The sequence below is a fragment of the Strix uralensis genome, chromosome 3 (assembly GCF_047716275.1).
Source record: "Strix uralensis isolate ZFMK-TIS-50842 chromosome 3, bStrUra1, whole genome shotgun sequence".
NCBI classification, from domain to species: Eukaryota; Metazoa; Chordata; class Aves; order Strigiformes; family Strigidae; genus Strix; species Strix uralensis.
The window spans coordinates 35,008,164-35,021,911 of record NC_133974.1 but is presented as its reverse complement, the minus strand read 5'-3'; the positions used below and the strand labels follow the sequence as shown (position 1 = coordinate 35,021,911).

Below are 13,748 nucleotides of genomic sequence, written 5' to 3'. Positions count from 1 at the left end.
TTTCTGTCTAATCTCTTCATACAAGAATAACACCATTATTCTATTAATTGTTTTTATTTATTAAACAGATGATTGTAAAATCTGGTAGTAAGTGTTAGGATCATATAGGGAAAAGGATTTCATAACAAATGTAGATTTTTTTTCTATTAAGAATCGGTGCATTAAAGAACGCTTATAGATGAAAGTAAAGCTGTGTGTTCATGCTGTAGTTTATGTTGAACATTTGGACTAATGTACATACAATGATAATTGTAACTTAGGGATTAGAAAGCATTTCACAGTAAGTATGTGGTTAATTGAATTACAAAAGAATGCTGTGTGCCAGAATCTGGTTTTGCTAATCACCAATTACTACTGGTAATTTTGGACTGCTTTTCCATCACACTTTCTGAAAGTACCCTCAAGAAATCTTAGTGCTTCTTCCATATATAGTGAGCTTGATAAACTGTATTTATCAGATCTGTATTTAAAGTCTTGTGCTTATAAAGTCTGTTTGCTTACACTCCTGAATGACCTTGTTCATTGCGGTTAAAACAGTTGTATGAGCGCTAGTTATCTTCATCTTTGTACAGGAGTCTGACCAAAAAAGATGTCACTTTCACATGTACATGGAATAGAGTTAAAATTCTTCAGAGGTGCTCAGTGAGCACATCTTTTATTTTCTAGCATGATTTCACTGGCTGTGACTGTGTTCTAAGCTTATAGTACATTCTGTATGCTCTGGAGCCACATGCTAAAATGAAAGTAATGCCACAGTAGCTTCTGCGATCTCAAAATCCAGTTAACATTTATTTTTAAAAGTCTGAATATTTGGTCTAGATATACTGACAGCATAACTTTTATTTTAATATCATTTGATCTGAGATTCAAAACCATTTTAAAATGGTGGCTATTTTACAGGTTCCTACAATACAAATGCTTTAGAGAATCCTGAGTTCTTACACTTGAAAGCATATGTGGACATAGGTTATTTCAGTTTAGTATATGCTCACCAGTGGTCGAGGGAGAATGAGTACTTTTTCCCCACAAACTCCTCCTATTTCCAAAGTCAGTCTGGATTTAATAAGCACTATTCCAAAGCCCAAAAGACCTTGACTTCTTGCAATATCTTATCTCTGTTTCTTCCTGAATGTTTCATATCAGAGATTAGTTTTGCCAAATGAACAAAATCTAAAATTTTTAATAGGCTATTTGCATACAGGATTTAGTCCAGTGTATGCCTGTCTGTGGTAGGTGAGAGGATTCTTCAGAATGCATTTTCACTGAATTATGTGAGACTGCTCATATATCTGAAGCTCCCCAGCTGTATAAATATTTGTGAGATTGATAATAGAATGGACATTGAGAGATATACCAGTAGTTGAGAGAATAAAAGCATGTATTGGACAAATTAAAGAGGAAATAATAAAATTCTTCTGAAAACTCAAAGAAATGGAGGAAAAAAACCCAACTGTTGCAGACTTGAACTAGGGCTGTGGTTAAAAGTTTGTCCAACAAATTCAGCTTTCATAGCTTTCAGCTATGTACGTACCACAGAAATTGCCATCTTAAGAAATATATAGTTCTAACTACCTTTATGAAATAGCCTTCTTAAAAAAAAAAAGGCCCTTAAAAAAAAAATGTGCAGTTTTGTATGGGCCATGTGAGAAATCAGATCAGTAACACATTTCCTTTCTCCTCTCCCTGTTGAGGCGCAAGTCATTGACTACATTTGGAAAGTGTTAAACTACCTTTTTTTGAGAATGGATACTTTGACAGATCAGTCCATTGAAAATAGCCCCCACAGAAAGACACATTTTAGAAGCTAACTTCAAATCATCCTGAATAACAAAGCTTTTTAGCTGTGTTCACAAACAGTCTTTGCTTTATAGGAGACCCAAAAAGTGCTGCTTAGCTTTCTTACCAAATATTACCCTTTGGTCCTCAGCCTGAGCCACTAAATCACTTTATTATAATGCATTTCCATTTCCAGAAAGTGATCCACCTCCCTTTTCCTGCCCTTCTATTACTGTGCCTTCATATGCAATGCTGTCACTAATAACTGCCCCTAAACGTTGGAGGAAAGCTGAACCATTGCTAGCTTCCCCCCACCCCTGCCACTAATCTCTGCCTAAAAACACAGGGGAAGAAAAAGAACTTAATGACTTTATTCCTTTCTTAAAAACTAGTGGGTTTAACAGTATCTGAACCTTTTTGCAGGTTTTACTCTGAAACTGGATTTTTGTGTAAAAGGTGTATTCTAATCTCAGCATCTTCTCTAAGGTGACATCTCTCAAATCACCTTTTTTTAACAAAATGCACCCTTTTTTTAGATCTTGCGTGTGGAAAAATACCACATATTGTGGAAACACATCAATTCCATATCAGTTCATGAAATACAGCTCTTTACTGTAGTGAATTTGATGCCGGGTGTATCTCAGCTAGAGAAACCTGAAGTCAAGTGAAAGTATAGATGCATGAGATGGATTTAATTTTTTGTTCTTTTTTTATTTTTGAACAAGAAGCTATTTCTATGCTTTACAACTGCAACCTGAAGAGCATACCAACAAATCAATGGGATTATAGTTATATATATATAAGTGACTGTTTCTAACATAGGCATGTAATGTACTTGAAGAAAAAAACAGAGCACATAGCTTTGTTTCCTTTGCAGATCATTTTAAAAGAACAAATGGAGATATTTGTTCAGCTTCTCAGCTTAATTTCATTTGAATAGATATGGGAGATATTGAATATGTAATGGATTTTCTTACATCAGTTAGGAGTAAACAGGAGAACAATCCACTGAAATCACGAGGACTTTTATTTCTGATGTTGTGAGCTGTTTTGTGACTCCTCATTGCCATGATTTCAAAAATAATTTGCTAGGGCTGCCAGTTTTCTCATGTGAAAATACAGTACAGGGACACTTCGGCAGTTTTGGTTTCTTACACAGAAGTCACATATTAAGTGATTCTTTTTAATACATTTGCACTTCAGATGCATCTTTGCTTAAGGTGTGTCCGCCTTGATTTGTATTTTTGTGCCAAAGTTTTCTGAGCCACGTCTACTTTTGTTCTCTAATGGTACAAGAAAGAAAAAGCTTGCTTTTTTTTAAGCCAAACGATGCTGTTTCTTATTCTGGTGTAATAAGCTTCCTGAAATTCCTGCTCTCTCCCTCCTCCCCCACCTCTGTTTCTGAGAGACTTGCAGCATAATGAGTTGGGGGGGTTCATGCATTCCGTAATCTTAAACGAGTAGCAAATGTAGGCTAGTCAACGTAACTAATTGAGCATTGCTAATCTCAGGCATTGAGTTCTTTTGTGTCCCTAATAAGAAACGTAATTAATTTGCCCGGGGCTATTCCCCCGGGACTTCCTTTAGCTGCTGCGTCCCCCCCCGGCCCGGGCCATGATGCAACGTGTGACGACGCCTCGTCCCCGCGGCCTCCAGCTCCGCCGCGGCGCCTGTCCTCCGCGGGAGGGGCCGGGGCAAACGCTCGCCCTCACCGAGCACCCGGGGCTCCCCCTCGGCTCTGCTCCCTTTCAGCTCCTGCCGGCTCCCCTCGGCCGCTGCCGCTCCTGGCGCTGGAAGGGGTCACCTCCCCGCTCCCCCAGCGCAGCCCGGCACCGCCCCGCCGCAGGGACAGAGGAACCGGCAGCCCAGTCCCGCTACCCACGGGTGGCCGTTGTCCGCTTACCCCGGAAGAGGCGGCGGGGGAGGCTCCCGGTACAGGCGGGAGCGGGAAAGGCCCCGCGGGCCCCGAGGCAGCCCCGCGGCGGGGGCGGGGAGCGCCCTTTGCCCGCGCGGCCGCCCGGGCGGGGCTGCGGGGGCGGGGTCGCGGGGCCGCCGGGAGTGGTGACGTGTCCCTTAGGCCCCGCCCCCGCCCAGGGTATATAAGGGGCGGCGTTCACGCCGTCGGTCTTTTTCGCTACGGGTTTGCCGGCGCCTTGCAGGTGAGGCGCGTCCGTGCGGGGCAGGCCGGGGGTGGGCCGGGCCAGGGACCCGGGCACCGTGGGGGCCCGGCGGGCGGCGAGCCCGCGGGTGGCCGCCGCCGCGCGAGCGGTGCGCTGGAGAGGGGGGTCGGTCGGGGGAAGGAGGGGCGGGGGGCGCTGGTGGGGGAGGGCGGCAGGCGGGAGAGCGCGCGGTGGGGAGATGGCGACGCATCGTTCTCCTCGATCCCCTCCCCCGCGCTGGGGCCCACGGACCGGCGTGACCGTGTGGCCGGGGGCGGCCGGCCGCTTGCCCCTGCTGCGCGGGGGGCGGTGGGGCCGGGCCGCGCGCTGCGTGGCGGGCGGCCGGGCTCGTGGCCGCGGTGGGGGAGGGGGAGATGGGGCACGAGTAAAAAAATGGCCGCTCGCCTTTCCTGCCGCCAGCTCCACAAAATGGAGGACGCGGCGGCCCGGGCGGGGTGAGTCACACAAAGGAGCGGGCCGGCCCCGCCCTCCGCGCTGCCCGTCAGCCCCGCCGGGCCCGCCGCGCCGCCGCCCCGGCCGCCGGGGGTAACTCGAGCCCGGCGGCGGCGCGGGGAGGGGGCGACGCGAGGGGCGCTCCGCGGGGGCCCCCGGCCGGCGCCCGCCCGCCCCGCCCCCGGCGGCGGGGGCGGGGCCGGGCCGGGCCTCCATCCCGGCCGGGCCTGCCCGGGCCGCCCTGCACGCGGGGCCGCCATCGCTGCCCGCCGCCCCCTCGGCCGGGTTCCCGCCGGCGGCCCTGGGGAGGGCGCCCGCGCTGGAGGCATAACTAGTATTTGTCTGGGGAACTTCCAGGTGTCGATTCTCTTTCGCTGAAAGAAGGAACTTAACTAACATCCGAAATGGGAAAGGAGAAGACCCACATCAACATCGTTGTCATCGGCCACGTCGATTCTGGCAAGTCCACCACCACCGGCCACCTCATCTACAAATGCGGTGGCATCGACAAGAGGACCATCGAGAAGTTCGAGAAGGAAGCTGCTGAGGTGGGTGGGACTGTGACATCCAGCAGGATTTCGCGGTGCAGGGATGAATAAAGAGAGATTTAGTTGCAAAACTTAGTTGCAAACTGTTTTGTGGCCACAGGGAGGCGGTTTGGTTGCAACTGTCCCGGTAGCTGAACAAGTGCGTAAGTGTTCTGTGGCCACGGGGTGGCAGTTAGGTTGCAGTTGTCCCCGTAGTTGAACAAGTGCGTAAGTGTTGTATCCGCCATTATGTTAGTTGGCAGAGCTCAAATTGTGAAGCGTAGAATGAGGGAGAAAAAATGTAGTCTAAAGCTGCATCTACATAATTATGTCTGGAATCATAATTTAAGTGAAGTTCCCAGCTTCAGTCTTTGCACACATTAAGTTGAGGATAAAATTTAGGTGCTCTGATAAGGTCTACTTCTGAAAATGAGAAAGGTATGGATTTGGTGTTTGAACCTGTAGAAAGTCTTACTGGTCTACTTTTTTCCTTTTTTTCCTGTATAATAACAGCATAGGTGGTCATAAGCACATTGCAGAATGAAATGTAGCGGATGTTGGGCTGAGTGGCAGTTAAAAGTGTTAATTATCACAGGGATTGCATTAGTAAGAGTACTTATATTTGTAGAGGTCACTTGATAGTAGCGCTTAGGCTCAAGAGATCTGTCCTGAAGATCTGTTAGTGCAATTAACAAGCTGTCAAGAGGGCTAAACTGTCAACAAGTTAAATAACAGGAAACAGTTGGCATCTCTCACTAGCAGTGCCAAGTGTGTCTTGTTGCCTGTTTTACAAGCAGCAACATTTTTCAGTATTGAACCACTTACTATTCTTAGATTTTGCTCTTTAGCCAGTGTGTGATTTTTCTGAAGTAAATGCAAATACATACCATTCTTCAAAAATAGGGAAAAAAAAACCCAAGCCTTTTTTCTTTTAATTCCATAGATGGGCAAAGGTTCCTTCAAATATGCCTGGGTCTTGGACAAGCTAAAAGCTGAACGTGAACGTGGTATTACTATTGATATTTCCTTGTGGAAATTCGAAACAAGCAAATACTATGTCACTATCATCGATGCTCCTGGACACAGAGACTTCATTAAGAACATGATTACTGGAACTTCTCAGGTATGTAAATAGAGCTAAGGATTTCAAGAGTTCGGGCAAATTGTTCATTGATTGGTGGGGAAGGGTTCCCCTAATACTTTTGACACGTGTTGCAAGCATTATAATGAGGGTTTCTTTTCTCTTCAAAGGCTGACTGTGCTGTCCTGATTGTTGCTGCTGGTGTTGGTGAGTTCGAGGCTGGTATTTCCAAGAACGGGCAGACCCGTGAGCATGCCCTTCTGGCCTACACCTTGGGTGTAAAACAGCTGATCGTTGGTGTCAACAAGATGGATTCCACCGAGCCACCTTACAGCCAGAAGAGATACGAAGAGATTGTCAAAGAAGTCAGCACTTACATCAAGAAAATTGGCTACAACCCAGACACTGTAGCTTTTGTGCCAATTTCTGGTTGGAACGGAGACAACATGTTGGAGCCTAGCTCTAATGTAGGTTTGACATTTCTTTACAGTAACAGATGAAACTAGGAGGATTATTGAGATAAACTATGCAGTAGTAAAATGCACATGTGTTTTAATAGTTAATGTTTGGAAGCGCTGCAGTCAGAAATCAAATCCGAGCGCTTCATAAATTCTTACTCAGCAATAGTGTGCTGACGTGATGCTGAGATATGCTATTTGGTCTTTTCTAGCCTTGTGCCATTAAACTTTGCAGACAGTTTATGCCTGGGCTTGTTTCTGTTGCAGATGCCCTGGTTCAAGGGATGGAAGGTTACCCGAAAGGATGGCAATGCCAGTGGAACCACCCTCCTTGAAGCTTTGGACTGTATCCTGCCACCAACTCGTCCAACTGACAAACCTCTGCGTCTGCCTCTTCAAGATGTCTACAAAATTGGCGGTATGTGTTCACTGTAATGCTTCTCACTTGCCAGCAACAGCTAATGTATGGGACAGAAGTGCAGTTGTTTGCCCGAGAACTGGTTTTTCAAGTGGAAAATGCAGGATACTTGTCTAAAGTGTTTTTTCCTGTAAGGGCATATGTTCTTGAGCTGAATTGCTAATACTGCTTCTCTTTTACAGGCATTGGTACTGTACCAGTTGGTCGTGTGGAAACTGGTGTTCTGAAGCCAGGCATGGTGGTTACATTTGCTCCCGTCAACGTTACAACTGAAGTAAAATCTGTTGAGATGCACCATGAAGCCCTGAGCGAAGCTCTGCCTGGTGATAACGTTGGCTTCAATGTTAAGAACGTGTCTGTGAAAGATGTTCGCCGTGGAAATGTTGCTGGTGACAGCAAGAATGATCCTCCAATGGAAGCTGCTGGCTTCACTGCACAGGTAATTTTTGCAGCTCTTTTAAAGATGTTTGAAATGTAGCTCTGTATTGTGAAATTGTTCTTTCTTACTAGTAGGCTAAGCTATAAAGTGGCATGGACTTGCGTTCCAAGATCCATTAGCTTGAAGCAAATCACATGAAAGGCTCTGACTTTGTAAGACATCGGTATTCAAAATTATCCTGGTGTTAACTTGTTTTTCTTGGTTTCCTAGGTTATTATCCTGAACCACCCTGGCCAAATCAGCGCTGGTTATGCCCCTGTGCTGGATTGCCATACTGCTCACATCGCATGCAAATTCGCTGAGCTCAAAGAGAAGATTGATCGTCGTTCTGGCAAGAAGCTGGAGGATGGCCCCAAATTCCTGAAATCTGGAGATGCTGCCATCGTTGATATGATCCCTGGCAAACCCATGTGTGTGGAGAGCTTCTCTGATTACCCTCCTCTCGGTAAGCCATCTCCTAAAATGTGTTAATACTGATCCCTGGGAAAAAGATGCTCCTCGATTTCTACTACCGAGATGTAGTGTGTTCTGTAAGCTGTGACTTGGAAGTGGAACCAAAATTTCAGTTGTACAGGGGTGCTTTCTGGATAATTGTGGTATCTCTGTCCCAGTCTGATGCAGTTTTTACTGTCCTAGAGTGGTATTTGCCCACTTACACAAGTTGTGTGTTGCTGCTGTGCGGAGAACACTGTGGGTATGTAGCCCTAGACAAAAGTCATAAACAATGTTTTTGTTTTCAGGTCGTTTTGCCGTGCGTGACATGAGACAGACGGTTGCTGTTGGTGTCATCAAGGCAGTTGACAAGAAGGCTGGTGGAGCTGGCAAGGTCACAAAGTCTGCCCAGAAGGCCCAGAAGGCTAAATGAAAATTCTGTACATCAGCTGCCACCTCAGTCTTAATCAGTGGTGGAAGAACGGTCTCAGAACTGTTTGTCTCAATTGGCCATTTAAGTTTAATAGTAAAAGACTGGTTAATGATTACAATGCATCGTAAAAGCTTCAGAAGGAAAGGAATGTTTGTGGACCATTTGTTTCGTGGCAGTTTAAGTTATTAGTCTTTAAAATCGATAAATTTTTTAAAATGGAAACTTGACCAAAAATCTGTCACAGAATTTGAGACCATTAAAACAAAAGTTCAATGCTACGTCTCTGTGTTCTTTGGGTTAACGTCAAGTTCATAGAAAAACCTATATACGGTCCTGGTGGGATCAGAAAGGATGAATGTTACTTGAGTAAGTTCGGAAATGGCAAAGAAATACTCAAATTTGTTGTTTCTGAAGACCAGAGCAAAATTCAGTGGCAGGTTTAGTTTGAACTGATCTAAGCCTTAAAAAAAATAATAAATTCTGTGGTGCTCTCGTCTTTAAAGTTGGTTTCTAGATTGGGTAGCACAAATGTGAGGCAACAGTCACAGTGTTCTGGTGCATTCTGTGATGCATTGTGTAAACCAAGAAAAACTTTATACTGGGAAGAAGAAATGGTGTGAACAAAAACACATTTAACCTTGAAGAAACATAAAGAATCAAGAGTTGGGTTTCCCAAGTGTCTTGTCACAGATCTTTCTAATGGCTAGCAAAACCAGGTATTTTTCTGGGGAGATGATTAATTTGTGTAGACCTTTCAAGATCACTTAAATGTTTTCTAATATATATATAGTAAGACATTAAATAGTTAAACTTCAAAAACAAATTTTGTTGAGCATACTGTGACGCTTGTCAGGCTGTCTCTGACCCACCATTACTGCGTCTTGCTCAGTTTTTCTTTCAAGAACAAACCTCAGAAACCAGGTATTTCCACTGACTTCCAACAGGATGGTGTTCATACCTGTCCTGCTTGATGGTTTTGAATTTTTGAACTTTGGGTCAGGGATGTTTCTGGGATGTCTGGAGAACGTCCTGGTGCGTTTCCCAGAGCGATGTGATAAATGCGCGCTGCTGTGTCAGCACCCAGTGACGTGGCAGGGCTGTATGCTTGCTGTCTCTTTAGCAGTGGGGTTGAAGATTTGGCTCAAACGGTCAATCGGAGTGGAATTGGGTAACTAGTCAAAAAGATCACAATTACTAGAAAAATAATCCAGGTAAAGCATTTCGGGCTCTAAGAAATGCCAGCTGTGACAAATGGGGTTTCCAGAATTGGGGCTTTGAATTGGTAAATGGAGACAAGCAGTTAATGGATAATCAGGTCTGGCTTGCATAACGATGCAGCTGTTTTACTAACCTTTAACACAATTTCCCCACAGCATCCCCACATAAGTTCAAAAAGAATTCAGTACCTTTGAAGGATTATTGTTCCCATAACACCAGTATGTTTGTTCTGTCTGTAACAGCTATATTCTCTCGTTTGTTTTCCTTCAGCTGTGTGCTTGCTCTGCAGGAACTCATAACATATCTGTACTGCTTGGATAATGCTCAACTGCTATTACTTATTTTCATGCTCTTACTTGCTTTGGTTGGACCTTTTCTCCTTTTCTGCTCACCTTCTGTGTCTTAACTACAGTAAAACCTTGGAGCATTACACACCACACCGTCTCTGAAGGTACAGATGTACTGGGTACAGCGGAAGGAAGGGTTAGAGTGCTTCAGTCTCTGTAGAAGACTGGAATTCAGTAGAGGAATCTCACCATGATTTTTAAATTACTGCTAAAGGTTTGTTGGTATCCCCAAGGCAACAGGAAGTACATAACTTTAAAGTTGAGGCAGAGGTACCGTTGCCATAATAAAGCTGAACTATCTTGCCAAATCTTTGCATGCTTTTCAGTTTAACTGCTGACTTTTTTCTGAGAGACTTTGGTCAGACTGGTTCAGCAAAGTGCAAAGTTCTAATGATGAAAAGAAAAACGGCTTTGGCACAAACTGCGCCTTCCGTGCAGCTCTGCGTTTGTTCGATTTCGTACATGTTCCTGTGTAGGTGCAGGATGTTTGGTTTGGCTGGCTGCGGCCTGGATGTGCAACATCCAGTCTACAGTTCCTCCGCCCTCTTCGCACAGTGCTGTCTTCAGCTGGGTATACTTGCTCTATTACCATTTGGGAATGAATTTGTAATAAGCAACTGATTCAAACTGAAGCCTTAAGGCAAAATAAGGTTTGGAATAGCATAGGCCATGGAAGTGTCTCTGATCTGAACTAGCGGAAGCTGAAGGAAGGGCAGCAGCTAAAGGCAGGCAGTGCAGCTCTTTGGAGAGGCCATTCTGATCAGCTGTATGTAGATCAGAAAGTGCAAAGCGTGGCAACTGCAAAAGCGCCTGGGAGGATGTTTCATGTTAAAACGGCCCAAGTGATCAGGTGCAAGTGAGCTTCATAGCTTGGGGCAGAGGGGGGTGGTTCTGCTCCTGTAGGAGAAAAACGCTGAAGCCTAGAGGAACAGGCACTATTGCAGCTAAAACAATTACATTGTATGCAGTAAAAACAAAGACACCTGTGAATGCCTGCGATACTAGCTATTGCTTTCAAGTATTTAAACCCTCAATTTTACACAAAGTCTGGGGTTTGTTTTTTTTTTTTTTTACTTTTGTAGACCAGTTTTGCTTTCTATGCACTAATGCAATGCCATCTCGGTTCTTCTATTAACCTTTGACTACCTGGGGAAATTGTTAGACTTTTGTAAAAAAAACTTGGGAATAAAACTGCTTTGGTCAAACTTTTAATAAATGTTGATAGTTGAGAACTGTATTTGTCTTCTGACTGCTTATTTCTTTAAGCAACTCTTACAGCTGTCCTTAACTCCATACTGTCCTGCAATGCTGGTGATGTTTATACAGAAGCGTGAAAGCATACTGCCATGGTGATGTAGCTAGCTGTGAAGGCAGAAAACTGGCTAGAATACTATATTTAATCTGTTTGGAGTTTTATTGCTGAAGGTGGTAGTGGGGAGCTGGAAGGTTTAAACATAATTTCTAGTTGATGATGCATGCTTTCAAAGTCTGGAGGGCTTTTAGTACACAGAAATATTCCAACAATCTATGTGGCAAAGTATTTGGGGACTGGGAGGCAACAAAGCCTGGTCTGTGTAGGGAAATGGAGCATCACGGTCGTAGCAGCTGTAGCCAAGTAACTACTTGCTCAGTTTTGTTTGGGTGAATGTTTTAGGCTGGAATGAAATGTGCTCTGCTCAGGGTACTACCCCAAGGTATTTTAATTTTATCTCAAACCAGCTCATACAAGGCTAGTAACTGGTATAGTTAATTTTAGTGAAATTGCAGATGAAAGACTAATTCATACTCCAATTGTAGCTGGCTCAATATATGTTGAAAGGTACTGACAAGCTCTGTTTGAGTCAAATAACATTTCTCTAAACTCGTATTTTCAATTTTAGATTTGGTCAAGATAAAACCATGCAAAACCAAAATTTGTACTGTAGGGGGATATCCTTTTCCTTCTTGGTACGAAGTGTTTCAATATATGTTTAAGAACAGCATAAATTTAGTCTGTAATACAAATATAACTCACCCACATTTAACTTACATTAGTTAAATGTTTATGTAGTGCCTAGGGTGGGCTTGAGGGGCAGAGGAAGACAGCGGAGAGCTGATGAGTGCCCTGCCTCCGCAGCAGCACCCTGCTGCCATATTCTGAGCCACACAATATTTATTTTTGCTGGTCCCCGAAGTGGTAGTGCATAGGAGCCTTACTTGCTGTCAAGGATGGAGGCTTTTTCCTTTATTTTTTTCAAAGCCTCTTCACCTCAGTGCTGTCCAAGCTAGTTTGTTTTTCCTGATGCACGCTGCTGCAGTGTGGCTGTGCTGTGGAGGGTGTATGTGTGTGTGAGGGAGGGCACAGGGAAAGGACCCTGCTTGAGGGAGCCAGGGACTTCGCAGAGACACATGCCCTGAGGAGCTGCTGCCAACCAGCGGTGTGCACAGGTTGAGGTAACTAATTTTGCCATGTTTTGGGCAACCAAGGATAAGTTTTGCTTTGTGCTTCCTTCAAAACAATGCAGTTTCTTTCCCTTGCCTACCTTCATGCAAGGGGCTGCAGAACTTCTTACTAGCTGTTTAAGATCCCTTGCGAGATCTAACTGACTTCTCTCAATCCTCAGTTTATGTTTGCTCCTAGATCTAAAATGGATCTTCCTTTGCTGATCAGCCAGTCGTCTTTTTTCCCAGTCCCTGTGTGGCTTGTGCTTCTCTGAGGTCCTGTTCAAAGTGGCTGCACCATCTGAAGACCCTTTCTACAAGAATTCTTTTCTCTTTCTTGCTTTTCACTGCAAATTGCAAATTCCTGACAGTATTAACACATTTCAGTTTATGATGATTATTTTCATGTCCTCAAATTCTTCATGTTGTTTGCACCAAAAAGTACTTTCTGCCTAGGAACTTATCCTTCTGAAACTGCACATCCTAACAATAACCAAACCATGAGCTAAACAGAGGAATAAACTGTGACCACAGAATATAACACCAAATCGTCATCTCTCTTGCAATGCTCCTAGTGCTTACCAAGGTGAAGGCTGAAACCTCTTCACTTCACGAGGAAGAAGAGAACACCCATGGTGCTGAAGAGAGCACCCAGGGTGCTAAAGAGCTGAATGAAAACCTGGCAGATGACAAAACCATATTGATTTCCAAAACACAGAAGCCGTGTTTTTTTAGCCTTTTCTGAATCTTCTTTAGTCTCTTCAGATTACTTCTGCATTATGAATCAATTACAGCATTGCCTGCTGCTTTTTTTTTTTTTAAATGAGGTTACTTTCTCTGGCTGCCTATCAATAATTCTTTAATCCTTTGTGTTTCAAATATTTACACAACATAATTCAAATCTGGTAGCTCTTCTGCACTGATAAGGTGACAGTTAAACACGTATTTTCCTCGAAAGCTCCTGGATGAAGTACTTGAGGAAATGGGGAGATAAATTAGGGTGCGGTTCCCCTAGGGGCAGTCTCTGGCCTGTGGGCAGGGGGGATGGTGGGGCAGCAGTGGGGTGCACAAGGGGTGGCTGCCAAGCAGCTGTGCCTATGCTTAACAGTTCTGAATTTGTGCAGATTTTGTTTATTTCTTCCTTTAAAAAAAACAAACCCAAAACCCAAGCATTTAAGGTATCTAAGCTTTCACTGGTGACATCCCTCATGGGCCAAATGTGTGCTTTCAAGGATGCTGTAGTGATAGGTTTGTCCTCAGTGTGCTGTCGTACCGTGCTAGAGCTTTCTCCTGGCTCTTCTGAGTGGAGCAGTCCAGTAACCTGGTCATTTGTCCTTCTGCAAAAGCATCTGCTAGCTCAGGCCCAGCACAAGCACAAGTCCATGGGTTAATACGTTATTTTTTTGTATTACATAGTCACTGGAAAGAACCAGAGCCAGCTCACTCCTAACTCGGGGCCCTGCCTGCCCTGCCAGCAGCAATCACAGTCACTTTTTCCCTTTCAGCCCAGTAAAATCTGGATTATTCAACACAAAGGGGAAGAGCCACAGCGGAGCCCAGATTCCCACCCCAGGTCCCTGTTCTGC

General features: G+C 44.6%; 1 protein-coding gene across 1 annotated transcript; it reads left to right on the top strand.

The window, feature by feature from the left end:
- The first annotated feature begins 3,747 nt into the window (after positions 1-3,747).
- On the top strand, positions 3,748-8,454 carry EEF1A1 (eukaryotic translation elongation factor 1 alpha 1). The gene is made up of 8 exons (XM_074861881.1): positions 3,748-3,935; positions 4,746-4,936; positions 5,859-6,038; positions 6,167-6,463; positions 6,722-6,872; positions 7,055-7,311; positions 7,522-7,756; positions 8,052-8,454. Exons 2-8 carry the CDS (start codon positions 4,793-4,795, stop codon positions 8,174-8,176), a joined length of 1,389 nt encoding a protein of 462 aa, XP_074717982.1. The 5' UTR covers positions 3,748-3,935; positions 4,746-4,792; the 3' UTR covers positions 8,177-8,454.
- Positions 8,455-13,748: the final 5,294 nt, after the last annotated feature.

Coding starts and splice junctions, on each gene's coding strand:
- EEF1A1 (XM_074861881.1), top strand. CDS start 4,793: ATGGGAAAGGAGAAGACCCACATCAACATCGTTGTCATCGGCCACGTC. Junction 4,937..5,858: donor TCGAGAAGGAAGCTGCTGAG/GTGGGTGGGACT, acceptor TTAATTCCATAG/ATGGGCAAAGGTTCCTTCAA. Junction 7,757..8,051: donor CTCTGATTACCCTCCTCTCG/GTAAGCCATCTC, acceptor TTTTGTTTTCAG/GTCGTTTTGCCGTGCGTGAC.